The sequence below is a fragment of the Siphateles boraxobius genome, unplaced genomic scaffold (genome assembly GCF_051911475.1).
Source record: "Siphateles boraxobius isolate OS27281-9 unplaced genomic scaffold, OSU_SipBor_1 139, whole genome shotgun sequence".
NCBI lineage: Eukaryota > Metazoa > Chordata > Actinopteri > Cypriniformes > Leuciscidae > Siphateles > Siphateles boraxobius.
Window position 1 is genome coordinate 704205 of NW_027508743.1, and position 12902 is coordinate 717106.

The 12902-nt window shown below is 35.3% G+C and overlaps 1 protein-coding gene across 1 annotated transcript in view; it reads right to left on the minus strand.

The window, feature by feature from the left end:
- trpn1 (transient receptor potential cation channel, subfamily N, member 1) overlaps nt 1–12902 on the minus strand; it is a 55051-nt gene that overhangs the window by 40147 nt on the left and 2002 nt on the right. Inside the window, exons 3-4 of the mRNA XM_077230072.1 lie at nt 11740–11841; nt 6738–6833 (exon numbers count right to left, since the gene is read on the minus strand). Of these exons, the coding sequence (XP_077086187.1) occupies nt 6738–6833; nt 11740–11841 (198 nt within the window). The remainder of the gene's footprint in view (nt 1–6737; nt 6834–11739; nt 11842–12902) is intronic.

The window sequence follows — 12902 nt, forward strand, 5'->3', positions numbered from 1 at the left end:
TGAACTAATCTTTTCTGTTTCCAGTACAGATTCAGAACCCATATGTTGCGCAATGCGCATGTGCGGTCGACACAAAGTGAAAGAATTACTCTCTGAGACAACTCGGTAGTCCCGAGTCATATTAAAGATTCGTTCAAAATGAACGAATCGTTCATGAACGACACATCACTACACGGCTGTGTTCTGTCGTGGATAATTGATGGTCTCTGGTTCTGGTCTGCAGTTTTCAAAGTCTTCAAGAAATAAGTCTTCAAAAAAGCTTTCAGAGTCGAAGTTCCAGGTCTCAGAAGAAGTAACTTTATTGAGCAATTCAACAAAGTGAGATGTTCAGCTGAGTCATCTGATCTTACAGTGGTACATAGGTCTTATACCCAGGGCCGTCCATAAGGGGGGATAAAGGGGAACGTTTTCTGGGGCCCAGCCGCTTGGGGGGGGGGGGGGGTCCCATGCAGTCCAGCAATAATTATGTTCATTCTAAATATAAACAGGTTACCATATTTTATTTTGAACCAAAAAAGCACCATTCATTTTTGGAAAAGTGAGGAAAAATGCATTTTATTTAATGCTGCTTGAGTAAAATGTAGCCTGTGTCATAATGAAACACCCCTCTCCTGAAAATGGTCTGAGCAGGCTATTTTTTTTTTTTACGTAACGTCAAAAACGCCAGTGCTTCGCGCCAGTCTGCGGTCAGCAGCAAAGTGACATGAACAAAATAATTATTAGCTATTGTAGTAGCCTACATTTAGTTGGTATGCCAGGTATGTAGTATTCGAGTACATTTCTAATAAAAAAAACCTTTTACTTCGTTACGTTGGGTGACATTCCTCTCGTTACTTTATTTTAATGCAATACGTGTTAAATGAGTAGTTTATTCCAAGCGCGCTGTATCTTTTTTTCTGGGCATGAGCGATGCTCAATTCACAAATGAATCACTCTTTTGAGTCGATTCTGTTCAAAGACTTCATCAAACAAGTTGGCAGATCTGTCTAAATCGGTTCGCAAATCAGTTTGAATGATCTGTTCAGTTCCTGCACGCACTGAATCACTGAAGCGCTTTCAATTCACACTTGACTCGAAGTTGTCTAACAGGAAGATTTAAGAACATCACAAGCGTTGGATGAATCGGCCGTGGACTACAGTACAGTCAAGTGAGAGCAAATCTTCAAATGCATCATATTGTTTGCCAGCGTCAGCGATGAAGATCTTTATTAGTTGAACATCTTCTTATGCTGTCTGTGTATTAATGATTCCACAGGACGATACAATCGATTTCATTTCATTCAGGTAATACATTTTACAACCAAACAGATTATTACGCCACGATAGCACTACTAGAAAAGTATGACATCACCTGTTTTTTGGACATATTAAATGTATTAATTAGTGTACTCATAAATCTTAATTGTTCTTACCTTGGAAAGCCAGTTCTGCTTACTTAAACTTTGAATTTCATAACTTGAGGCAATCGATTGGTAAAACACCTTGTTTCGAAGGCTTGATTGTGTTTGTAGGGTGCACTGTAACGTGTTCATGCTTCATTTGTAACTTTACAGATGTTGTTTATGCTCAAACAGCAACATTACACACTAACTAAAGTTAGAAAAGTGAAATCATAATCAACCACCCCTTTAAATGTTTTGAGTTTTGCCAAAGTATTCGGGTTTACAGTGCAGATCGTTTTATTTAACCTTGGTGTGTGTGTACCAATGTAGCCCACATCACTGAGTAAGTCTCTCTCAGTTAAATGTATGTTAATGAGAGAGAGAGAGAGAGAGAGAGAGAGAGAGAGAGAGACAGAGACAGAGAGACAGAGAGAGAGAGACAGAGAGAGAGAGAGACAGAGAGAGAGACAGAGAGAAAGAGAGAGAGACAGAGAGAGAGAGACAGAGAGAGAGAGAGACAGAGAGACAGAGAGAGAGAGAGAGAGAGACAGAGAGAGAGAGAGACAGAGAGAGAGAGAGAGAGAGAGAGACAGAGAGAGAGGGAGAGAGAGAGAGAGAGAGAGAGAGAGAGAGACAGAGAGAGAGACAGAGAGTCCAATTGGCGTTTGTATCGTTATCTTACACCTTGCTGCTCCTCGGCATTACGCCACAATTAAGATCACATGCTCTGAGGCCTCGTTTCTATTGGTAGCGAAATATCACATGTATAGTTTTTTAAAAAATTACATCATACATGTTTTTTAGTACCTTTCCGTACCTTCCACCAGCGTTATCTATGCATTTCATGGGTTTTTAGGTACTTTCCATCTCTACATTGCCCTATGGCCTACTTTAACATTACAGCATCCAGACTTTCAGCATCAGCCAGAGGAGGGGTAGTGGAATTATCCAACATTCTGCCGTGGCTTTCGTTGCAAAATAGCAATAATATGATCAACATTAAAAACACTGCTAGATATCAGCCTGTATTGATCGCAGATTTAGTCGCACAAACAGCGCAAGCGGCTCGTGACAGAATAAAGACCAACTGAATGACACTTTAATTAATTTAAGTAGAAAATATCAAATGAAGATCACTGAACTCCAGCTTACTTGTCTGTGTTTTCAGATCATCCGCGCTTCTTCAGCAGTGTAGAGAGCGCGCGCGCGAGCATGGTTTCCAGATACTATTGACAAGACCGGCTAGAAAACGTGTTATTTTAACAGAAAAGCTCTGACTGGGGATTTAATTATTTAAATCTGGCAACCGTAAGCATGAACGCTCGCTCGTAAATAGTGATCGACCGATGTATCGGTTTACCGATATTTTTCCCGATATTTAAGCATTTTCCCATAATCGGGAATCGGTTTTGTAATATCGGATTTTCCGATAAACGGCGCCATCTTGTGGCCGTTTTGAGAATTCCGCCATTGCAGCCCGCGTCTGAGGAGATCAGTCAATAACAACTCTGTGCACAGGTAAAGTATATGTTCTACTTGCTTTGCTTTAATTATTCAACTTTATTTAACATAACAGACATGCATGCAGAAATGAGATTTGAGACATAAATGCCTGATATAGTTTATTTATGCAGCTTGGTTCTAAAAAATTGAGACGGACTCATTGAGCCACGTAGCGTAATCCGTCACGTCCTTCCCCAATAAAGACGTAACTTTACATGAATTAAATAAAACAGACATGAATGAGTGCATGTTGAAAATAAAAGCGCTGAATTTAATTCTCTATCTGTTGTATTTGCTCACCATTAGTCTCGAAAAAAAAAGTTCGTTCATATTGCTGAGCACTCACTGGGTTGATGATCAGGAATGCTCATCAAGCACGGCCACTGAATGAAACTTTTGACAAGATTATCTTGTTTAAACACCCTAGATTATATTATCATTTACTACATAGCAATTATTTCGCTAATACACATCTAAATATACCACTTTGTGGAAATTAATTATTTATTATCTGCACGCGCGATCGCGGTTGAGTAACGTATAGCCTAATGTTATAGTTATGTGTAAATGCATAGATAAACAGCACTTTGTCATAAAGCATTTCATGATCTAGACCGACAAAAATATTAATAATAATTAATAACATACTAGTTGGAAAATGCAATGATGTATATGCTGTTTTGTTTTTGTTACTTTCCTGATGTTATAGGCTATTCCAGATAATATTATGCAGTGAATTAATATTACCCAGTGAATTATTCCTCACTCTTAGTTTAAACCTATTAAACGGCACATAAACCTTCTAAAACTGTTTAAAATGAATTACATTTCTGCAAAGGTGATATGACTCCCCTGTCAATTATTTTTTCCATATGAAAACATTAGACTTTTAACATTTATTTTGCCTATTGTTAACATTGTTGCTGCTGATGCTTATAAATGATATGTATAATTTAGATATAAATTATATAATGTAATAATATAAATGTTTTTATTGTAATTTGATTAGTTTACCATTTATGAAAACAAATAAACATACCCCCCCCCCCCTTTTATTTTTGCTTTATTTTTTACCTCATCAAAGCTTTTATTTTTAAACAAAGACACTTAGTAACAGTGCACTTTATTTTTTAGACTCAGACCCCTCTATTTATTTGTGTATAAATATAAAGGTTTTTTTTTTGTATGCAAGGAGGGAGTGATTGTTATAAATAAAATGGTTCGTTCAGTTCATTTGTGTTGTAATAATTGTGCCAAAAACAGAAGTATAACAGTAAATAAATATCGGTTCTGCATATCGGTTATCGGGCACATACACATGCAAATAATCTGTATCGGTATCGGTTATAAAAAATCAATATCGGTCGATCACTACTCGTAAACACAGTCTGTAATGTGTTGTTGTCTCCTTTATTCGACAAAAAAAAGTGGTTTTAGTCAAGTTTGTATTTTTTTAAACACACTTTAGTCTCGTCTTTTTTCGTCAATGATATTGTAGTTGATATAACACCGGTAGTCACAGTTATCGTTTAATGACGTGGGTATCGTCTCTCATGGTCTTGTCTTAGTCAGGGGAAAAAAAGTCGTCAACAAACATTTTTCGTCATCGTTTTCAATAACGGAATTAACACTGCGCCTAGGGGTGTGCCATATCATACCGTCCACGATAATACCGGTATACATTTTTACATGATAAAAAAGTGTCATATCGCGATATCAATGATATAGCGACGCGATGACGTATGGCGCATTTACGTTCCCTAGCACGCACAACAACAACACCTGTCACACAGCTTGAGTGTTCAGCGGGGCTGCCGACGCGCGTCTTCTCTCGCGCGCGTTTAGGAGTCGGGACATGACTGAATGGTCTCTTGCACAATCGGGCCATCAGTGCATCGTAACTAAAGTTTATAATTTTCAAGTCTTCTTAATTCTTATCAGTTTAAACATTCAAGCGGTGTTAAACTATCCAGTAAGCTAGGTTACTCGCGCACTCTCTGAGAGAGTTGCACTGCGTGCATGCATAGAGTAGCCTACAGCTCGCGAGAAACTAAAGTTATTTTTCGCGGATTATATCGCTTTAATGGGGGGGAAAACGCAAAATTGTGTAAAACTTCCGGTCTTGGTAAGTATACTCATAAACACAGTCGGTTATGTATAAAACGCATGTGACAGTGTGACAGACAGTATAATGAAAACAGCAATGGATCCGTGTACTAGCTGTAAAAGTGACAGCAGCCATAGGCTATGCGTCTGTCATTAATGTTTTCGTCAAAACAACAAAAGATAGCATTTTTTATTGTAATGAATGAGAATTATTAGCCTATGTATTTAATTTAATCAGGAAACAGAACTAAAAGACTATGTGTTATTTTACATTTGATTACTTTATTATGTTTCTGTAGTATTTCCCAATACTGGTGTTAGACCTACACACATTTAACATTTAATTCAAAGATTGAAATCAAGCTTCCTTGTGTTGTGTAAACTCTTAACAACAAAATTACCACATTGTAAAAACGCAATGAGTGAGCAAACATTTAGGCGAGATAAACATAATAAGAAAATTTTCAACAACAACAAAAAAAATGTCTATATCGTCATAAATATCATTAATCGCAAATATTCTTGAAATATCGTGATAGAATTTGGAGGCTATATCCCCCACCCCTAACTGAGACACGACACAGAATGGTGTGGCAAACCATCAACGCGACGCATTCATCTTCAGTCACCTATGGAATGAAGCAGGTTGCACCCACATAGAAAAGTGCTGCCCCCAAATGGTGCGCACTGTTCAAAAAACAAAACAAAATAACGGATGACGAGTCGGACAAGAAATTTAAGGTCCGTACGTGAAATTTAAGACCTCCTTATCGGAAATTTCAAATTTTAAGACATTTTCAGGCCTTAAAAAGCGAAAAATTTTATTTAAGACGTTTTGAGACTTTTTAAGGACCCGCGGGGACCCTGTTGAATAATTTATTAGTAAATGTTGAAACAAAGGTTAATAGAGGTGTTAGGAGTATTTTCATTGTTAGTTAATGTTAACTAAAGCTGTTAACTAATGTTAAAGAATGTTTAAGTGTTACTAAACCTTTTAAAAACTGCTACACTGTAACATACAGTAAACACTTAAGCCGAGACTGTAAACATAATCAGCAGTTTTGAGGAGTTGTAGCCATTTCTTGCACAAACAGGTAACGTTTTCTGAGACGTGTTTTCTGTTGTTGGTCACGATCACGCATTCAGAGGTCAGTGAATAATCACATTTAAAGACTATATTAACACAATACAATGCCATTTACATGATTAAAAAGGTGCAACAGTAAGAAATGTGTTAGCGATGGCCACGTATGACTGTACAGATGTTTAAATGTTTTCTGCAAAAATTATTTTCTTACAATTTTTTGTCTTGTTTTCCAGTATAAATATCAAACAATTCTTAAATCAAAACACATTCACTTAAGAAGGAAAATGAAAATATTAAGACTTGATGAAGACAAAATAATGACAAAATAAATTGAGTTTGTGCTTAAAACAAGAAGAAATATCTTTGTTAACATTTTCCCTTTGAATTACCCCACTGATAGATATTTTCTTATGGTCTTGAACATAAACTCACTTAATTTTGATCATACTTTTCAGAGAACAAGACTTAATATCATGTATCTTGATTTAAGATGTTTAGATATTTGTACTGAAAAAAATATATACTAATTGAGTGATTAATGCATTTAAATGAATGCATGCAAAGATTTAACTATTGCTAATATTTGCATGAATTGGTTTGTTTTCCCCCACACAGAAACACATATATGTCAGTGTGGGCTGAAAGTGATCACATCTTACCCCTGCTGGTAAATTGGGATCAGTTTTTCTTGCCAGTAGTTTGACGATGTCATCTTTGGAGTGAGCGGCGGCGACATGTAACGCTGATCTGCCGTCCTGATCAACATAAACAACACAACAACAGCTATTTTGTGATTGATTTTCAGTGCTATTCTGTGTTAAAAGGTCTTTCAGGACACAGAGACATATACCTCTGTTTTTCTTACGATTAATATACATTTTAATCTAAATGAAATGTTGAACTACGGCCTGAAGTAGTTTTTGGGTTAGTGAGTTATACTGTAGGCTACTATAATAACACTGATAAAATAAGGAGAAATTTTGAAATTGTCCATTCTAGTAAAATGATCTCTGAAATGTTGTAAAATTGCTGTAAAACTCCCCATCTAACAAAAATATGATCTAGAAACGTTTTCTTTTAATATTCCAATTTAGTTATGAAAATGTTTTCTGAATGTTCTCTAAACAATCAAACAATGTTTTTAAAAACTTGTTTCTGGAACATTCCATTTTAGAATTTTTCAAGCATTCTTGCAATGATCCTTTTGAATGTTTCCTGAACATTCTGAAGCATTTAAAAAATGTATGACGAAAATCCAAATAAAACGTTTCAGGAAAAAAGTTCCATGAAAGATGATTAAATAGCGTTTTTGTGACACGGTTTTGTATTAACATTACTGGAATCATGTTTGGTGGTAACATTGAGAGAACGTTCCCTGTTAGCTGGGTCCAGTGTTTAAATTGACCTCATTGTCTTTGTCTCTTTCACTAGGAGTTATTTGAAGTCTTTGAAGAAGGTTATTATCCTTGTAGAGGTTATCCAAGGACAGCTTTGAATCACTGACACACACACACACACACACATACACAGCTGGATGGACATTCCAGCAGGATCGCCAAGAGTTACCGAATGAGCAATAATCTTGTAAGCTTTTGAGCAAATGAAGAAAAGGATGCTAGCTGTCGTCCTTCATATAAATACCAGGCTACGACTCGAAGCAAACTGGACTCAGCGACTCTGCACCCACATTACCACAGTTTAAGAATAATTTTGTGGTTGGTGAATTTAATTTAGATTAATCGTATGTCGTTTTTGGTATCAGAAACGTCTATGCTACCCTGTCCAAAAAACCCTGCAAGACTGAATTTTCAGCTGTTTAAAGTAGTGAAACATGCTAATGCCGCTGTAACTTTATACTGTGGCTAACCACAAAGAAATCAATTGAAACACAACCCTGTTAGCACTTTTCTATGTGACCATCATTATTCGAAAACATTGTATCAAATAATGAAATGGAATCGGGATGGAATCCAAAAAGGGTTTCCATGGCAACTGAACTGCGACTGGAGCAACACTGAAAGACAGACACAGATTTGATCAAATCTTTAAATCTAAAGTCATTTATTCAATATATGTGCCCTCGTTTTCTTTAATCAAAATAACTTTCCCTGTTCGTCAAAGAAAAACGGTCACATTTCCACAAAAATATGAAGGAGCAAAACTGTTTTCAACATTGATAATCATAAATGTTTCTTGAGCATCAGATCATCATATTAAAATGATTTCTGAAGCATCATGTGACTGGAGTAATGATGCTGAAATTCAGCTTTGATCACAGGAATAAAGTACACTTTGATATATATTCACATAGAAAACAGCTGTTTAAAATTCAAATAATATTTCACTGTTTTTACTGTATTTTTGATCAAATAATTGCAGCCTTGGTGAGCAGAAGAGACTTAAAAGAAAAAAACCATTAAGAAAATCTTACCAACACCAAACTTCTGAATGATAGGGTATATTTAAATAAAAATAAATACAAATTTTTGTTTTATAAATATTAACAACATGACAAATTGCATGTGATTTTCCTCATTGGCAAGCCACTTAGAATAAAATCATCTGCTAATGAATACATTTAAAAGTACATTTAAGTCACAAGGTCTTATCTTAGAAACAAATTCTATAGAAATCGATTATAAGTTGAGTCTTGTGTGCTTTTTTATAGTTTTTTATCGACATTTAGAAAATATCGCACAAAAAGTTTTGCGCAAATCTGTAATGGAAACGCGGCTAATGATAGCAAGGCAGCTCACTAGGTTTCAGAGCACAGCCTGTGACTGACCTTCGTTTCTGAGCAACTAGTCAATGCCAAACTTGAAACTAGGACAAGAAAATAGACAATTATTTTAAGTATGTACCTCATACTTTCCTTGAGGTTCAAATGCAGACAGTGTGTTTTGTGATCTACTTTGTTTGGTCTAAACCACAGCAAGTCAAAGACACCGGATCACCTGAAGAAAGACCACACGCGCCACACTCCTAAAACCCCTTAAACACACAGTAAAGAGCATTCCAGACACTTTTAAAGATGGATGGAAGATATTACGCAGAGGAATATTTTAGTGAATCACTTCAGACTAGCCACAGCGAGGTTTCCTGAACTCCTGCACATTTCTTTCTTACCAGCCGGTTTTGATAGATCGACTGACAGACCCCCCATCCCGTGAATGATTGATTCACTTGCCCAAAAGTAGTATTTCAAAACTGTAGAGTAATTCAATACATGTGATGGGATTGGGAAACACTGGTCTGAATCCAGACCTCGTGGGCTTTGGAGAATCTCAAGTACAGACAAACTCACTTTGGAGATTTACACGCCATCCACTAAAACAAAAGGTATGGACGATGAAAAGATACAGATGAGCTTTACAAAGCAAAAAAACTGAGTAAAAATATACTCTAAAAAATGCTGGGTTGTTTTCTCCCAATTTTGGGTCAAATATGGACAAACCCAAAGGCTGAGTTAAAAGTGTAATTTAAAAAAATGTAACCCAACGGCTAGGTTGGGTTACAAACATCCTAGTCTTTTTGGCAAATTTCACATATGAATCAAATTAAAAACTCTAGTTCTTATTGTCCCATGATCCCTTTTGAAATAAATTAGCTGGTAAAGTCCCCACAACAAGTAAAAACACCTGACAAGAATTAAACTAACCTCAATCCAACCATACAGCCATGAGAAAATGTTCTCATTCACGTTCACAACATCCATTTCCACATTGATTTGAAGCTTTGGAAAACTCTGGCACTTCAGTTTTACACTTGTAAACCGAAACTGTTCGTACTTCATAAAACTTTACAGTTGTATCCCACGGATTCTGTAGTCATTTGCATTTGTGCATTCAGCAGAAGACTTACAAAAGAGATTTTTCCAAGCTGAAACTTTCTTATCTACCCATAGGAAATGTCCTTAATATTAAGTGTTCCTCGGACCTGGACAGCAACGAAACTCAATTTGAGAACAATTGGAGACATTTGGATAAGTTCTCATGTGTTTCTCCTGATAAAAAGACCAAAGTAATTTCACATGTGTCGAAATCTAAAATGTCTCAAACTAATTAGATTTGCCAAGATACCATAAGTCTGTAATTAAATGTGAGACCTCAGTATGAACTCAAACATTTTTTTTTTTTAAATTATTTCAAGACCAAATTATTTGATTAGTTTTATTTTTTCTTGATCCAATCTTATAGCTTTTATTCACAACAAGCTGAAGAGCATGTGCTAATAAAGCTCATAGAGCAAATATATAGTTTAATCGGTCAGATTTTTAATGTTTTTGAAAGAAGTCTCTTCTGCTCACCAAGTCAAAAAAATAAAAAAAATCCTTCCATGATCAATAATAACTCGCGTATGTAAACATACAAATGCATGTGAAATATCAATGAATCCTCAAGCAGCTTTATGTGTGGATGGCTGGCATTTCTGCTTCCAAGACAATTAATCTGAAGACGCAGAGCTCATTCATCAGTTTCATGGCGTGTCGTCATACTCAAGCGTGTTGATTTGCCTCTAAAATCTCTATTTTACATCATGCTGAAGAGATACGTTGCATAGAAGTTCAAACTTGCTAAAGGAGACGGCTCTGATCATGGGGTTTTATTTGATCAAAAATACAGTAAAAACAGTAATATTGTGAAATATTATTGCAATCTAAAATATATTGTAAAGTGTAATTTATTCCTGTGATCAAAGCTGGATTTTCAGTCTTCAGTGTCCCATGATCCTTCAGAAATCATTCTAATGTGATGATTTGATGCTCAAGAAACATTTCTGATTATTATCAATGTTGAAAAAAGTGTAATATTTTTGTGGAAACTGATACATTCGATTTTTCAGGATTCTTTGATGAATAGAAGGTTTAAAGGAACAGCATTTATTTGAAATATAATCTTTTATTTTGTGATTATTTTAATTTTTCTCTGTGTAAAGCACTTTGAATTGCCATAGTGTATAAAAGTTGCTATATAACTAAACTTGCCTTTTGTAACAGTCACTTTCGATCAATTTAATGCATCCTTGATGAGTAAAAGTATTAATATCTTTAAAGAATGTATATATATATACTGTATATATAGAAAATGCTGATGTTTTTGGGAGACTATATAATACAGCACATGTTAGACAAGCGGACAGATTTGCTGTTTAACTCTCTTGCCCATTCACTCTCGCACAAGTATAATTTTCCATGCAGTTTCGTCAACTTTTCCTGTCAGATCCAACTTACTGTTCACAGTTGATCCGTGCTGCACTTTTAAACACCCACAGAGGCACAATTATTCACTGAGGCGTTCACCGGGTTATAAAACTCACAGCAGATACCGACACCAACATACCGTGGAGCACATGTTTCATGACTCCATTAAAAATAAACAAGATAATAAAATATGATTTGAGCAAACCCCAAAACAAGTACTGAAGTAGGAGAGGTTTGCTGATACTTTTCCTAAGAATTATTATTGAAGGAGTCATATCTACAGACCAGAATATCAGCAGCACTTGCTCTATAATAAGATTTTACGCCATCGAAGCGTTTCCATTAAAAGTTTAATTGCGTGCTACTAATGAACAACGTCTGCTTTGAGTGGCGGGTGCTGGTTTTCTCACAGCGGACTGGAGTTATTTAAGTCACAATTCCAGACGGTGGGAAACTCCTACCTTTGTTTTGTCACTTGGATTGACCCCCAGTTCCAGAAGCCTCTCAACGACAGACAAACGATTCTCTCGGACCGCGACCATCATCAGACTCAAGCCAGACTCCTGTGGGAGAACCAGGAAATATATCATCAGGAAGCACAGGCAATATTTCTCTGATGCAGTAGTGAGCATATATTCAGAGCTGAAGTGCATGTGTGCTTTACACAGGAGGGAAATCAATACAGATGATGAACATACAGGTGCAGAAAATATGCTGAGGTTCATTAAAATGCAAGGATTTTTTAATAAAGCATTTTGAACACTGCATTTAAGCACAGAACTGTTACTATGCTGAAGTTACGAAAATTAAATATGTGATTGAATAAATATTATATATAATCATTACAGCATTGCAATTACGTAAGATATATTAGTATTTATTATAAAACTGCAAATACCAGAATACATACAAAATGTAAAGAAAATGCACACTGTAACACAACCAATAATAATAAAATCTATAGACTAAAATCTAATCTTAAACTCATCTAATATCTCTAAAAGTTGCACCATGAAGCATGATTAGTTAAATGCTTATATTTAATATTATACAGTACCGGTCAAAAATCTTTTTTTTTTTTTTTAAGTTTTTGAAGTCTCTTCTGCTCATCAAGTCTGCGTTTATTTGATCAAAAATAAAGAAAAACAGAAATATTATTACCATTTCATACAGCTGTTTTCTATGTGAATATATAGTAAAGTGTAATTTATTACTGTGATCAAAGCTGAATTTATCATGTCACATGATACTTTCTAATATGATTTATTATCAATGTTGGAAACAGTTGTGCTAGTTAATATCTTTTGTCTTGAATATTTAAAAGTCTTGAACCTGTGATTAAAATCTTTACTATCACTTTAAAAAAAATCAATTTAACACATCCTTGCTGAATAAATGTATGAATTTCTTTAAAAAAAAATAAAGAAAAAAATTACTGACGGCAAACTTATGAACGGTAGTGTATATTTTTACAAAAGATTTATATTTTAAATAAATGCTGATCTTTTTTTTTTTTACTTTACTTTTTATTCATCAGTGAATCCTGAAAAAGTATAACCGGTTATGCAGCCTTGGTAAGCATAATAGGCTTCTTTCAAAAACATAAAAAATGTTATTGTTTTAA